The 16975-nt window shown below is 40.3% G+C and overlaps 1 protein-coding gene across 1 annotated transcript; it reads left to right on the top strand.

Moving 5' to 3' along the window:
* Nucleotides 1–660: 660 nt before the first annotated feature.
* Nucleotides 661–7527, top strand: LOC133545464 (zinc finger protein 691-like). The gene is made up of 2 exons (XM_061891091.1): nucleotides 661–1158; nucleotides 5923–7527. The coding sequence occupies exons 1-2, from the start codon at nucleotides 972–974 to the stop codon at nucleotides 6966–6968; spliced, it is 1233 nt and encodes a 410-aa protein (XP_061747075.1). The 5' UTR covers nucleotides 661–971; the 3' UTR covers nucleotides 6969–7527.
* Nucleotides 7528–16975: the final 9448 nt, after the last annotated feature.

Raw genomic sequence — 16975 nt, forward strand, 5'->3', positions numbered from 1 at the left:
GGGCAGCAGCCTAAGCAGGGAAGCCCAGACTTCCCTATCTCCAGCCACTTCGTCTAGCTCTTCCCGGGGGATCCCGAGGCGTTCCCAGGCCAGCCGGGAGACATAGTCTTTCCAACGTGTCCTGGGTCTTCCCCGTGGCCTCCTACCAGCTGGACGTGCCCTAAACACATCCCTAGGGAGGCGTTCGGGTGGCATCCTGACCAGATGCCCGAACCACCTCATCTGGCTCCTCTCGATGTGGAGGAGCAGCGGCTTTACGTTGAGCTCCTCCCGGATGGCAGAGCTTCTCACCCTATCTCTAAGGGAGAGCCCCGCCACCCGGCGGAGGAAACTCATTTCGGCCGCTTGTACCCGTGATACAAAACAAACTTTATTAAAAAAATACGGTATTCTTTATGAAACCGCACAAATCTGTACAAAAAAATGAAACATGAACCATAATTAATGTTTACATATATGTAAACATTAATTATACCCGTGTAAATGTTTATGTATGTATAATTTTATTTGAACATACTATGTATTAACATATTTATTATTACAATATTTTGGAGTTAAAAATATTTGTTATTATACATCAGTCTGTCTTGATATGCAAACAAACTCCAACATTCCTTTGACTCTCCTGCGCATGACACATCTCGTGAGGGCAGAGTAGTACCGTCTTGTAACGTCAAGTGTGCGAACTGTCGTGAAAGCTCATTGACGTAGAAATAAATAAGCCGCGTCATTATTTGCTCTCCAGTTTGTAAATATTAATGTCATAAAATAGATATTTAAATATTTATTCTAGGATAAAATCTTCACGAAGCGTGAGAAACACTTTACTGCTTCTCGTGCTCGTTTGTTGTTAATTAGCTTAGCTCGCTAGTTAGCTTAGCTTGTTAGCTGCTAACAGAAGACGCAGAAGTTATCAACACATCGTCAAGTGGAGATCAAGTGTGAGAGTAAAGTGTTGTGATTGTGTGAAAATGTCTACATTACAAATGTTGAGAGCGTTGGTGGATCAGCGACTAACTGCTGCCGTTGAAGAAATATTTGTAGTGTTAGAAAGAACGATAGCAGAATACGAGGCGGAACTTTCTAGAACAAAGGAGGAGAACAATCGACTACTGGACGCTGTTTTCAAGAAAAATCAAGTTGTGTTACACAGAACAGGTTTGTTTACTTCTTACTCTCACATCTTTACTAACTCTCTATTTGATTTTTAACAAGAAAATGACATTTTTAATATATAATATAATCAGAATGGCCGCAAACCTTAAAGTGTCTTGTTTGCAACTTCCACCCATCCATTTCCTACCGCTTGTCCCGTTCGGGGTCGCTCGGGTTGCTGGAGCCTATCTCAGCTGAACATGGGTGGTAGGCGGGGTACACCCAAACAAGTCGCCACCTCATCGCAGGGCCAACACAACTTGCTTAAAGTAAAAACAAAACATCAATGACTGGCTTTTTATTATTGGTGGTTTAACAAAACATACACACAAGCGTATATACACATACACACACACACACACACACACACACACACACATACAGGCCTTGATTTTTAGTTTTTTAAGGTCAAGGCAAGTGTTGCCTTAAAGGAGGGCTCATATTTTAAGGCACCAAGGCAAACATAATTTTCTTTCGAGGCAGGGGCTCAGAAGCGCATAAGTTTACTTTATAATATCGATATAAAATACAAAGCTGTTTGGCTAATGAAGATTACGTCTAATAAATAAGCTTTATTCTTCAACAGCAACCACGTACTTCAGTGCAACAGTTTGGCCAACAAAAATAAAGAGGAGTGATACCTCTCACATCTAACACTGACAACTCAGCCAGCCATCAGTTTGATGAGATGACAAAACATTTTAGCTAGTATTGATGTTATTGGAACACTATCAAAGAAAGCAGTTAAATTAAAGAAGAAGTGAGCATCCCCGTAAACAAACTACAGACTTAATAAAAAAGTTGTGGCAACGTTCCTGACACATCGCCTGCTGCATGCTAACTCTCAGTCCCAGCAGCTGACGGAAGGACGCTATCTACATGTTTAAAATGAAACTTCAACATCAAATATTATTCTCCTCCAACAGCTTTGCGCTCTTAATCACACACCAACACTCCATGGAAGTAGAAGCGATTGAAATGAAGTGAAACGAAGCGATCGGCTCCAATAGTTCTGAGGGAACATTTTCAAAGCAAAGTCCATGAAGTCACCGCCGTGTCTCCCGAGCCAAACAGTTCCAAACAGACGCTGCTGCGCTTCAGTATTCCAGGAAGTAAGCAGTTGTGTAAAATGCATTGATAAATGACAGTTTTTCAGTAATTAAAAATGTAAACGGTGTTACTAAACGTCTGGAATTTCACCACTGTGTATCATTATACTGTTTGTTTTTACATCCCTGGTCCATTAACAAGTAAAAAGTGAAGGGCGGTCACGACATGTTCTTGCCTTAAAAGCTGGTAAATTTTTTCGGGCATTACAGCAAGTGACAAGGGTGGTCGCAGTAATTGCCGTGGATGCCGTTGTTAAATTTGAGCTCTGCATATATATATATATATACACACATATTCATTTTCTACCGCTTGTCCCTTTATATGTATATATATATATATATATATATATATATATATATATATATATATATATATATATATATATATATATATATACATACACACACAAAATCCCCGTTTCCATATGAGTTGGGAAATTGTGTTAGATGTAAATATAAATGGAATACAATGATTTGCAAATCCCTTTTAACCCATATCAATCAATCAATCAATCAATGTTTACTTATATAGCCCTAAATCACTAGTGTCTCAAAGGGCTGCACACAAACCACTACGACATCCTCGGTAGGCCCACATTAGGGCAAGGTAAACTCACACCCAGTGGGACGTCGGTGACAATGAGGACTATGAGAACCTTGGAGAGGATCACATATGTGGGCAAACCCCCCCCCCCCCTCTACGGGACTGAAAGCAATGGATGTCGAGCGGGTCTAACATGATACTGTGAAAGTGCAATTCATAGTGGATCCAACACAGCCACGAGAGTCCAGTCCAGGGCGGATCCAACACATCAGCGAGAGTCCCGTCCACAGTGGAGCCAGCAGGAAACCATCCCAAGCATAGGCAGATCAGCAGCGCAGAGATGTCCCCAGCCGATACACAGGCGAGCGGTCCATCCTCAATTGAATGCTCTACAAAGACAAGATATTTGATGTTCAAACTCATAAACTTTATATTTTTTTTGCAAATAATAATGAACTTAGAATTTCAAGGCTGCAACACGTGCCAAAGTAGTTGGGAAAGGGCATGTTCACCAGTGTGTTACATCACCCTTTCTTTTAACAACACTCACTAAACGTTTGGGAACTGAGGAAACTAATTGTTGAAGCTTTGAAAATTGAATTTTTTCCCATTCTTGTTTTATGTAGAGCTTCAGTCGTTTAACAGTCCGGGGTCTCCGCTGTCATATTGTACGCTTCATAATGCGCCACACATTTTCGATGGGAGACAGGTTTGGACTGCAGGCGGGCCAGAAAAGTACCCGCACTCTTTTTTTTATGAAGCCACGCTGTTGAGCACGTGGCTTGACATTGTCTTGCTGAAATAAGCAGGAGCATCCATGATAACGCTGCTTGGATGGCAGCATATGTTGTTCCCAAACCTGTACGTACCTATTAGCATAAATGGTTCCTTCACAGATGTGTAGGTTAGCCATGCCTTGGGCGCTAATATTCCCCCATACCATCACAGATGCTAGCTTTTGAACTTTGCACCTAGAACAATCGGGATTGTTCTTTTCCTCTTTGTTCCGGAGGACACGACGTCCAGTTTCCAAAAACAATTTGAAATGTGAACTCAACAGACCACAGAACACTTTTCTACTCTGCGTCTGTCAACCAGAGAAGCCGGCGGCGTTTCTGGATGTTGTTGATAAATGGCTTTGCGCTTTGCATAGTAGAGCTTTAACTTGCACTTACAGATGTAGCAACAAACTGTATTTATGTTTTTGATACAGTGCCGTCTGTGGGATCGAAGGTCACGGTCATTCAATGTTGACCCACCCATGCCGCTTACGTGGAGTGATTTCTCCAGATTCTCTGAACCTTTTGATGATATTATGGACCGTAGATGTTGAAATCCCTAAATTCCTTGCAATTGTACTTTGAGAAACGTTGTTCTTAAACTGTTTGACTATTTGCTCATGCTGTTGTGGACAAAGCGGTGTACCTCGCCCCATCCTTTCTTGTGAAAGACTGAGCATTTTTTGGGAAGCTGTTTTTATACCCAATCATGGCACCCGCCTGTTCCCAATTAGCCTGCACACCTGTGGGATGTTCCAAATAAGTGTTTGATGAGCATTCTTCAACTTTATCAGTATTTATTGCCACCTATTCCAACTTCTCTGTCACGTGTTGCTGGCATCAAATTCTAAAGTTAATGATTATTTGCCCCCCCCAAAAAAAGGTTATCAGTTTGAACATCAAATATGTTGTCTTTGTAGCATATTCAACTGAATATGGGTTGAAAATGATTTGCAAATCATTGTATTCCGTTTATATTTACATCTAACACAATTTCCCAACTCATATGGAGACGCGGTTTGTATATTTACATATACATCTATATATATATGTGTGTGTGTGTGTGTGTGTGTGTGTGTGTGTGTGTGTGTGTGTGTGTGTGTGTGTACAAGGATAAGGTTAGGTGGGATATACAGTATAGCCTCGATAACGTTAGCCAGCTTAGTGTAGAAGGGGCCTCAGTATTGGTCGCGATCAGTTAGCTATGATCGCAAAAGCTTAACACACCATACAAACACTCACAATATAAGTGATAGTGTGATGAAAGACTACCTCAAAAAACAGAATACAATTTTAAAGATGTTTCGCTGAGAATGCATATTAGTATAATAGTGTGGGATTATTACTGATCACTACGAACGATAAAACACTGAATATAAAGAACACAAACATCTCTCCTGTTTATTTCTCAGAGGACAGTCTCGAAATCAATTTTTTATTTTTTTACAATAGAGCAAAATGTAACAAATATGCAACGAACACGGCAAAACAGGAACATAAAGAACAAAAAAAAAAAACACCCACAGATTCATATAATAAAAATCCTTATAATGTCACTTTTCTGCAGAACAGAACGTTGCTGTAGAAATCTGCTTCTTTGTCCCTCCCTGACTTTCACGTCTCAAGATGGCTGCGGTAAACAAACTCTTCCTATTCTGTTTTTTGCCTCATCTGCTAGGAGCAGCTGTGACGTGACCGTAATAACCCGTGTTTCACTCAAAAGCACAGATTCCAACCATTGTAGTTAAAGACTTGGCGGTCAATTTAAAACATATCGTATTGATGTCTCCTTAACTTAATGGGCCATGGGCCATAATTTGCCCAGAACTGGTCTAAATTAAAGCAAAACAGGCGTCGTCTGATTTGGCCAACATGTTGACTGTAGTCCATTCCACCCATCCATTTTGTACCGCTTGTCACTGCACTCGGGCGGAAGGCGGTTTACACCCTAAACAAAATTTCCAGTGTCTCCAAAGATTAAGCGGAAAATCATCCTAATTCTTGTCAACTAGCAGGGTGAGCTGCTCACTAGTTGGCTGGGATGTATTACATTATTTCTTGTTTGAGTATGACTTTTTCAGAGAGCAAACAGCACATTTTCACTTATGCCGTTTACGATGTACGGAGTGCAGGTATTACTTTAAGGATGTGGATTGGACCTTAGTCTTGGAAGGCATTTCCCTGAAGGTCTTCATGGGTCAGCTGGGAGTACCTTTGTTCCTGTGACCGGAAACTGATGAGATTGTGGAGTTATATGTGTGAAGGACAATGTCTTATGTGACTGAGCAAAGCTGGACGTTTCTAAAGCATGTGTTTGTCTTGTCGTGTCCCGCAGACCTCGATGAGGAACATCATCTCTATGAGCACGAGGAGGAACCACAGCCCCTCCACATTAAAGAGGAAGAAGAGGTAACACAGACCCCCCACATTAAAAAGGAAGCGGTGGAGCCACAGTCTTCCCACATCAAAGAAGAAGCAGCGGAACAAAGCATCAGTCAGGAGGGAGAGCATACTGAAGGTCTGGTGGAGTTTCCAGTGACTGGTGTCCCTGTGAAGAGTGAAGATGATGAGGTCAAAGGTGAAAGTGAGGAGAAGAGAGGGGCGGAGCCTCCAAACAGCAGCTCAACACAACACATGACAACAGAAGCTGATGGAGACCACTTTGGAGGATCACAAGCAGACAAGCTCTTAGCTCCACTATCAGATAGTGAGGACACAACGTCACACTCTCCTGACACTGATGATGAAGACTCTAAAGATGATAAGACATGTCAAACTGACAACACACACCTCACATGTTCTCACTGTGACAAAACCTTTAAATACCATTGTCATCTGAAAACCCACATGAGGACGCACACTGGAGAGAAACCTTTTTCTTGTTCAATCTGTGGCTTATCTTTTACAAGGAAGGACAATATGAAAGAGCACACAAGAACACACACAGGAGAAAAACCTTTTTCGTGTTCTGTGTGTGATTCAAGGTATGTACGAAGTCAAGATTTGAAAAAACATCTAAAAAGACACACTGGGGAAAATCTTTTTAAGTGTTCTGTGTGTAATTCAAGTTTTGTCCGAGGTGAAAGTTTAAAAATCCACATGAGAATACACACTGGAGAAAAACCTTTTTCTTGTTCAATCTGTGGCTTATCTTTTACGAGGAAGGTGAGTTTGATGGATCACACAAGAACACACACTGGAGAAAAACTTTATTCGTGTTCATTCTGTGGTAAATGTTATCCAAGGAGGTACCAATTGAAATCTCACGTGAGAAGACACACTGGAGTGAAACCTTTTTCGTGTTCAGTGTGTGATTCAAGTTTTGTTCGAAGTCGAGATTTAGAAAAACACATGAAAATTCACGCTGGGGGAAAATGTTGAGTTGCAGTGTGTGTGATGAAAGATACTCTCATGAGTACCAACTTAACAAACACAAGTGTGCTGGTGAGAACAGCAGCAGTAAAATAGAAAAAGGCTACGCAGACCTCCACCAGGCCAAATCTCCCAATGAAATATGTTGAATCCAGAAGGTGATCAGGATCAACACCAACATTTGATGACATGTTCCTTATCCCAATTCTGACATGTCCTTAAAGTTTCATTGAAATGCGACCATACTTAATTTTGTTATTTTATTAACTGACAATCAAACAAACCCCAAATCACTTTTAGTTACTTTTCAATCACTTCAATAGCAAACATGTAAACATGTTTCTGAGTTACACATCCTGGAAAACAACATCCACACAACAGTTTATGTGTATTGTTCATTCTTACTAATATGTTTAGTTGTGTACTAACACATCATTTTCTACTTCTGCTAATATTTATGAAGTGATGATGATGTTATCGTTCAGTGTGCCCCTTCACAGTCCTACTACTTGTACTTGCACATTATACAATGTAAAATTATGCACACCTTTGCATATGACCTTGTAGAATAAAATATTTTTTATGAACAACAGTCTGATTCTTTGAGAACAACAAGCCTTGCGATGAGGTGGCTACTTGTCCAGGGTGTACGACGCCTTCCGCCCAATTGTAGCTGAGATAGGCACCAGCACCCCCCGTGACCCTAAAAGGGAATAAGCGGTAGAAAAATGGATGGATGGAGGGTTAACAACGAAAAACAAGTCAAACGTTTTAATTACTTAATTTGTTCACCTGCCTCTGATTGGCAATCTGGCCACACCTGGTCCAAGTTGCCAGTCAGGCTTCTTTTTACACCTGCCCTGCCCTTCTGTCAGTGCTGGATCATTATGGAAGTATTATTGTAGCACAATTTTTTGCAAGTATGTATCTTAAATCTGCGCATTTGTAATCCAATTCAGGTGTCTGTGTACTAATGTGTGTGTGTAGCTTAGAAAGAGTGATTTGAATGTAGAGTGAAGCCCAAAATGACTGGTCATTTGTTTTGATGGACTTACAATTCCACAAAAACTAAGTAAGGACAAAGCATTGCTTTTAATGTCATAGAGTATTAGTGTGATAGAGTAGGTTACTCTGGATGTGGAATGCTGGTCTGATATCTTCTAAAGACAAGGACTCTGGTCAGAGAGTAGACCACAGAGAGGCTTTCAGGCACTCTTTAATGGTGAAGTTGGACAAGTGTGATTTACGTGTGTGTGGGTGTGTGTGTATGTGTGGTCTAAAGGGAACACATACAAAGAATGATTAGGATACATTTAGGCAATATAATATGGAATAATATTATATGATATAATATACTCTACAATGTCTTATAAAACAAATATACAAATAAATGTACATGGACTATTAAAGCAGTCCATTAGAGATGAATGGAGAATAAGCACTGTTAATTTACACAGTGCTTTAAACCTTGTCTATGTCGCCCTCTAGTGGTATAATAGGGTAACTACTTTGTAACAAGAAGTATTAACAGGGCGAAAGTTGAGCTGGCGAATTATATTGTCAAGCAGAAACATTGTTGCAAACAAACACTCGGTTAAGGCTACATCCAACACATAATAGGCATTTTAGCATTAATAACCGTGCTATATTCGACGTATACTTACATTTTAGTCAGGGACGCACGCAATGCTGTTTACACAATCACCCAAGAGCCCATATTACGCAGAAACACTGCAAACAGGAAATGACGTGTGAGACTAGATCACCAAATTAAGAGCACGGGAAATCAAACATCTCAAAACTGCATCAGAATAAGATAGGACTAAAACACTTTCTGACAATTAGTTTTTTTAAAGTGTAAGTACATGAATGTAGCCCATGTGACATACTCCGCTGCAGTAGGTGGCAGTATGCACTTTTCATGTCATTGCTGCCAGCTGTCGTTAAACTAAAGGAAGAGTTGGTCAAAGGTTCTTTGATGTCAAAAATCTGCTACCTCTAAGAGCAGGATCTTTTAAAGCCAGATCGTTCGCTAACCACCCATCACTCGATATTGGGAGCCTGAAATGTTATAACAACGTCTTCATCTCATCTCTTTTTGCACTCAAACTAATTACTTAGTTACTTACGTTTAAAGTCAGATTTTTACATGTAAAACATGAGCCAAAAAATGAGGCAGGAAAAAATGTGCGATTTCCAAAAGCTGAGAACTTAGATGGAGCAGCAACTCAATGTTACTGTTGAAGAAATATTTGGAGTGTTGGAAAGAACCGTAGCAGAGTAGGAGGAGGAACTTTCTAGGACAAAGGAGGAGAACAAACGTCTACAAGAACTACTGGACGCTGTTTTCCAACCTCAAGTTGTGCTACACAGAGCAGGTTTGTTGACATCTTTTTACCTTATCATGTCACCTAAAAGTCCATTCAAAAAGAATCCACAGCTTGTATATTGCTCACTAAATTATTGGATGACACTCTTGATTTGTGAATTTTATTTGACATTGTCTTCATGATGATTATCCTGGAGAAACACAATTGTTTATTTTAGATTTGTTTGTGTTTTATAACAGTCGGAAAAGTCCAGAACAATTGGGAGATGACACCTTTTTAAAATGAGTGATTCATCTATATTCTATTTGACATAAACATCATTGTGATGAAAGCCTCTGCATGAATTTCGATATAGAAACAAGTCGCAAGTTGCAAGATTAGAATGTATGAATGGCTTTGATGTGTATATCTGGAGCTTTGTTTCAAATGAAAAATTATATTTTGCTTAATAAAAATATTCTATTAACATGACTTGAGGGAAGAAGTTTCTACTTCAACTCAGTTACATACTACATGACTTCTTCACTGCTTAGTGGGTAGAGTGTACACCCAAAGATCAGTAGGTTGTGAGTTCAAACCCCAGCCGGGTCATACCAAAGACTATAAAAATGGAATCCATTACCTCCCTGCTTGGCTTGCAGCATCAAGAGTTGACATTGGGGGTTCAATCACGGGAACTTTAAATTGACTTTTTTTTTTCGGGGACGTGAAAAACGTGGTGGTCAACCAAGCCAAGATGGCTGTTTTGCAGCAACCTGTGAGCCAACTCTCTTTGAGTACACAAAGGGCCTAGATCAGGGGTGTCAAACATACGGCACTTGGGCCGGATAAGGCCCTCCTGTTCTACAAGGCTAAGTCTGACATACCAAAACGTGTTTTGATACGCTCTAATAAAATATTATGATTGACAGTATTGAAAGCAGCGCTAAGATCAACAAAAAAGTATATTTTTTAAAATATACTTCATCTCCAATGTCCATCATAACTATACATATAACTTCTTAAAAGTCCTTATAGACAACCAATTAACATTAAATTAGAGCTACTTTGAGTATAAACCGTTCCTAATGCCAAAAAAAAGCAACACAAAGTGCACCCGTTGGAAAAGGTTTGCTACCAAAAAATACATCCTCAACTCTTTGTAGTAAAATATATAAGTTCCAGTCCAAATGCCGAAAAAAAGCAACATAACGTGATTCAAAAGCTTTCTAGGAGCAATGCTATGCTACCTCACAAGACGTAACTACCTTACCTCATTTTTTGGCTTAACTTGGCTATGAACACATTGCTCTTGCACAAATGATAGTCAATAACCTCCATTCATAAGAAAGACGTGCTTACCTTTTCGGTTTAAACAGCTCATTTTCGTGTTCCGTCAGCCGACATGTCTTGCACTGCAGAGGAACCTCCTTCAGTTTGGGAACCAGGTGTAGTCCATTGGTAATCAGGGAAGGGATATGACCCCAACAGCGAGTGCAGTACCAGCTACAGGCTATGAGGGGGCTGCTGTGCAAATGTCGCACACCCAAACTAACCAGTAAACATGGTTTATAGAGAAAAATAGCTTAACAATCAGTTCGGCATCTTCAGAATGGATTTGACTATTATTTAAAAAGGTTTTCTCTTTGGCGACCTGTTTTTTTGTCCCCATAACGTCAAAGGTCCCCTAAAGTGACTTTGTAAACACAGCGATGTCCCCAATAAGTAAGCATTGCCAGAAGACACGCACGCACACACGCACGCACACACGCACGCACACACACACACACACACACACACACACACACACACACACACACACACACACACACACACACACACACGCACACACACACACACACACACACACACAGAAAAACACTGACAATAACAAAATAAAAACAAAGCACTGTGTCGTCCACACCGGAGAAACTAAAGATTGTTGAAAAAAAAATATGGAGCTGAAGAACTTCTGCAACAAAAATCACAAAAACCAAGATTTGGAAAAATGATTACAAATGTTTTCTCCCCCATCAGTAATAATAGTTTGTATTATCCAGATGGACAATATAAAAGCAACATTAAGTGTGATAACAAATAGTGAATTATTCATTTCAATAGCAGAAGCTTGTACACAAATTACAACAACATGAAGCACTTTTTAGAACAATTCAACGAACCCTTCAAAGTGATCGCTGTCACAGAGACTTGGATTGATGATAAAAAAGAAATAGATTATGATCTGGAAGGATATGAACTAAACTACAAACTGTATTTCGTAGCGAGGAAATTTCACAACTGGATGTGTTGCACAGGTGGCGTCCTATGAGAGTTCCATGCTGGAAATCATTGAGCTCCTGAGAGCGGCCCATTCTTTCGCAAATGTTTGTAGAAACAGTCTCTATGCCTAAGCGCTTGATTTTATACACTGTGCTTAGGACACCTGATTCTCATCATTTGGATTGGTGGCCAAATACCTTTGGCAATATAGTGTTTTTCCTCCTGTGTCACATTATTGAGGAACGTTAAGTTTGGATTTCTGTCCACAGTGTCATTATAGCCTAAGTTAAAACTGGGTCTGGAATCTTCTTCTCCAATTTTGGTCCAATATTTACAAAACTAATTATTGAAGCTTTCAACTACTTCCTTCATGTTGTCAATATTTTTGTTTCCGTCTGGGAAGCATTGAGTCCTTCTCAGTGCCATTTTTAATAATCCTATTGAGAATGCCCAATGTTGCTCTCAAATTGTTTTTGTTTCTGTTTTTGACTGTAGCATTGTTTTCTAAATATTTGTAGTATACTAGTGAGCTTGTTTTTATACTTTTGTACTTATTTCTTGCCTCTGTAGTTATTTGTATTATACATTTATAAGGTATTCTTCTTATTACAAACATTTTTTTAAATAATTGTGTCATCCATTATAGATTGTTCTTTCTCTGCTTTCTACTGAATTGTTTTCGTGGACAAAGTCTGGACTGCAGGCAGGCCAGGAAAGTACCCGCACTCTTTTTTTTACGAAGCCACGCTGTTGTAACACGTGCTGAATGTGGCTTGGCATTGTCTTGCTGAAATAAGCAGGGGCGTTCATGAAAAAGACGGCGCTTAGATGGCAGCATATGTTGTTCCAAAACCTGTATGTACCTTTCAGCATTAATGGTGTCTTCACAGAAGTGTAAGTTACCCATGCCTTGGGCACTAATGCACCCCCATACCATCACAGATGCTGCCTTTTGAACTTTGCGTCGATAACAGTCTGGATGGTTCGTTTCCCCTTTGGTCGGGATGACATGATGTCGAATATTTCCAAAAACAATTTGAAATGTGGACTCGTCAGACCACAGAACACTTTTCCATTTTGCATCAGTCCATCTTAGATGATCTCGGGCCCAGAGAAGCCGGCGGCGTTTCTGGATGTTGTTGATAAATGGCTTTGGCTTTGTATAGTAGAGCTTTAACTTGCACTTACAGATGTAGCGACAAACTGTATTTAGTGACAGTGGTTTTCTGAAGTGTTCCTGAGCCCATGTGGGGATTTCCTTTAGAGATTGATGTCAATGTTTGATACAGTGCCGTCTGAGGAATCGAAGGTCACGGTCATGCAATGTTGGTTTCCGGCCATGATTTGTCCAGATTATCTGAAACTTTTGATGATATTATGGACCGTAGATGTTGAAATCCCTACAATTCTTGCAATTGCACTTTGAGAAACGTTGTTCTTAAACTGTTTGACTATTTGCTCACGCAGTTGTGAACAAAGGGGTGTACCTCGCCCCATCCTTTCTTGTAAAAGACAGCATTTTTTGGGAAGCTGTTTTTATACCCAATCATGGCACCCACCTGTTCCCAATTAGCCTGCACACCCGTGGGATGTTCCAAATAAGTGTTTGATGAGCATTCCTCAACTTTATCAGTATTTATTGCCACATTTCCCAACTTCTTTTTCACGTGTTGCAGGCATCAAATTCTAAAGTTAATGATTATTTGTAAAAAAACAAACAAAAAAAAATGTTTATCAGTTTGAACATCAAATATGTTGTCTTTGTAGCATATTCAACTGAATATGGGTTAAAAATGATTTACAAATCATTGTATTCTGTTTGTATTAACATCTAATACAATTTCCTAACTCATATGGAAACGGGGTTTGTATTTCAAAGTCAACTGTCGGCTTTATTATAAGAAAACGTAAGAGTTTGGGAACAACAGGTGGGGGCCATGCGAGAATACAACTCCCACTATCTGTCAAATAGTAAAAAATTATCAAGATGATTTATGACCTTTAAGCCACGCCCCGGCTTCCGGTGTGATCAGTAGGTCACTGACAGTATGATTTGACTGATCAATGAAAATGACCATGTATTTTACAGTCTGATACCAACAGTCTGATGTGTCAGATGTCAGTTATTTAGGAAATCTATGAAAGATGTGTCTATGTCAGGGATCCTCAACAGGCGGACCGCGGTCCATGTCCGGACCCAGCGACGTGTCCGTTCGGACCCAACAAGAATTAGAGAAAAAAAAAAAAAAAACTTTTTTTTTTTTTAATTATAATTATTATAAAATATATAATAATTGTATTTATCTTTGAGTTATCGCTAGCGCAAGTCAACGTTCTTTGTTGTTTTAGTCAAATATCTCCACGTTTGTTTACACTTCTCCGTGTCTCACTCGAACGTCTCTCTCTCTAGAGAGAGAGAGAGAGAGAGACGCAGTGAGAGCGAGAGCGCCACTCTGATTGGCTGATTCCGAGGACTGGGTTGTCATCTCTATCACAACGATGCGCTGATAGGCTGTTACCACCTGGGTCATACAGAGTTCGTGCCACAGGCGCATGGAACCTTTCGCTGCATGCACACAGTTGCCTTGTATGCTACTTCGCTAACTTTTCACTCGTCAGTCACTGAAAGTGAATCAAATCACAATGGCATGCGCCAAGTTGGCTCAGGCTGGTAAAAGAAAGGTGGACAGGGAAAACCGACGTTTCAAGGAAGAATGGAAAGAGCAATATGTTTTCATCCTACCTACTGCAAGTACCAGACCAATGTGTCTAATATGCAACAGTACTGTTGCTCTGGTGAAAAGTGAACATCTGAAACGTCACTATCTAAAAGAGCACCGCGAATTTGAAGAGACATTTCCTCATGATTCAGAGCTGAGAAAAAAAGAAATCACAAGGCTGAAAAAGTCATATGAAACATCAAGCAAGATTTTTGTTAAATCTATGACACAACAACAAATAGCAACAGAGTGCTCACTCAGAGTGACATGGATTTTGGGTAAACACAAGAAGCCATTCTATGATGCAGAAATAATTAAAAAATGCTTGACTGAAGTGTTTGAAGGCAAAGAAAAGGAGGAAATGACAGCTAAAATGAATCAAATCCCACTCTCTGATGCCACAGCTACCAGACGTACTGAATTACTGGCTGGTGATTTGTCCAAGCAGCTTTGTGATGGAATAAAAAACGCGGAGTGCATATCCCTAGCAGTGGATGAGTCCACTAACACCACTGAAAATGCTCAGATGTTGGTGTTTGTGAGGTATTATGATGAGGAAAAGGGGGAGTTTATTGAAGATGTTTTGGGCCTGGCAAACCTCAGTGGACAAACAAGGGGAGAAGACATCTATAAAGCAATATCAGAAATGCTGAATGAAAAAGGGATAGATCTGAAGAAAGTTGTGTCCATTGCTACTGATGGAACGCCAGCCATGTTGGGGAGAGAGAAGGGACTGGTTCCGCGTCTGACAGAACACCACCCTGGCCTGTTATCTTATCACTGCATAATCCACCAGTCTGTTCTTTGTGCAAGTCTTGGAGAAGTGTACTCTGAAATCATGACAACAATGATGAAACTCATAAACTTGTTGAGAGCATCATCTGCACTGCAGCACCGCTTGCTGCGCACATTCCTAACAGAGGTAGATGCTGCTTTTGATGATTTGCTCGTGCACAACAACGTCAGATGGCTGAGCAAAGGCAGGGTCCTGGAGCGGTTTTGGGCCATTAGAGAAGAGCTGCAAGTGTTTCTGTCCCAGCAAAATAGCGCAAAAGCAAAACAGTTCCTGGAATTTCTGCAAAATGCTGGGAAAATGGAAGCTGTGGCATTTTTGGCTAATATAACCTCCCATCTCAATGACCTAAATCTCAAGCTACAGGGGAAGAAGAACTCAGTGTGTGCGCTGATGTCAGAAGTCCGTGCCTTCCAGAGGAATCTGGAGCTTTTCAAACGTGACATACAGGTAACAAATTTGTTATTATTATTTTCTACCACACACTATTTTCTTCCACTTGATAATTCATACCTATTTTTAAGCATTGTTCCTAATATATATTTAAACTGTGTATCTACAGGAGGAACTGCTCCACTTCCCCAAACTTCTGGAACTGACCAAAGGAGAGGGAGATCATCAGTGCCATTTGGAATTCTTGGAAAAACTCATTGCAAATTTGAAGACTCGCTTTGATGGCTTCATTTTGGGAAAACAAGTCCTGCTGTTCATTGAAAACCCATTCCTGATCAGAAATGTGAGTGCGTTCTCTGCAGAAGCAAAACAAGTCTTCCCATGGGCCAGAGCTGCTTCACTGCAGACTGAGCTGATTGATCTCCAAGAAAGTGTCGCACTGAAAGAGGCTCAGTGTGACGCCATCACCTTCTGGTCAAAGCTGGTCATTCCTTCCAAGTTCCCTCTGCTGCATAAGATGGCCTGTCACATCCTCACAATGTTTGGCTCAACATACAGTTGTGAGTCTGCCTTCTCTACATTGAACATTGTGAAGAACAAGTACCGCAGCAGACTGACCAATGAACACCTGGATCAGTGTCTCCGCCTGGCCATCACACCTTTTGTGCCAAAGTTCAAAGTTTTGGCTTCAACCCCAAGAGCCCAATTCTCCCGTTGAGCAGCTGTGTTTTACACAATGGGGATATACTGTACCATAGTTGTATTTGCACATGAATGAGATCTGTTAAGGTCATTTGTTTACCAGGGATAGGAGGGTTGTGTTTAAAAGTATTTATTTTTTGTTAAAACTGAAAGTTGTATTTAAGTTCTTATTTATTTTTGTTTCAAAGAATATCTTTCATGTATATTATTAAATATTTATTTAATTTTTGTTCATTTTAAGAAAATGTTAAACTACTACCTACCTCCTGCGACCATATAAGCTTGACCGATAATAAACGGACCCAGCCTGTTTCAAAATAACAGTTGTGGACCTTCAACATTTGTACTTGAGGACCCCTGGTCTATGTCATCTCTAGACATCTAATATATTTCATCCAACAGGAGCGTGATGTGAACTATGCAACGCCTCTTCTTTGTTGGAACTCTGTAAAATGGAGTGGGTGCTATGTAAGATGTGTGTGTGGGGGTGGGGGGGCATAGAAGAATGTCTTGTGCTACCATGAGGGTTTGTGTGGGCTCAGTCTTTTTTTTGCGTGCCACGTCAGAGTTGAAACAAACACATTTTAAAAAGTCATTGTAATGTGTCCTGCAGACGTCTGTGAAGAAGATCTTCTCTCTGAGCAACAGGAGTGGAGCTTCGGGATGGTGAAGGAGGAACCACAGCCCTCTTACTTGAAAGAGGAAGACAAGGGCCCACTCCCCAAACACATTAAAGACAAAGAGGAGGTGCCAGAGACCCCACACTTTATAAAGAAAGTGAAGGATCCACTGACCCCCAACATTAAACGGAACAAGGAT

Source organism: Nerophis ophidion, linkage group LG28, assembly GCF_033978795.1.
Source record: "Nerophis ophidion isolate RoL-2023_Sa linkage group LG28, RoL_Noph_v1.0, whole genome shotgun sequence".
Lineage (NCBI taxonomy): Eukaryota > Metazoa > Chordata > Actinopteri > Syngnathiformes > Syngnathidae > Nerophis > Nerophis ophidion.

Bases quoted from the DNA above. Each gene is read 5' to 3' on its own strand.
- LOC133545464 (XM_061891091.1), top strand. From the start codon at position 972: ATGTCTACATTACAAATGTTGAGAGCGTTGGTGGATCAGCGACTAACT. The intron at 1,159-5,922 runs GTTTGTTTACTT...CGTGTCCCGCAG, and splicing joins AGTTGTGTTACACAGAACAG to ACCTCGATGAGGAACATCAT.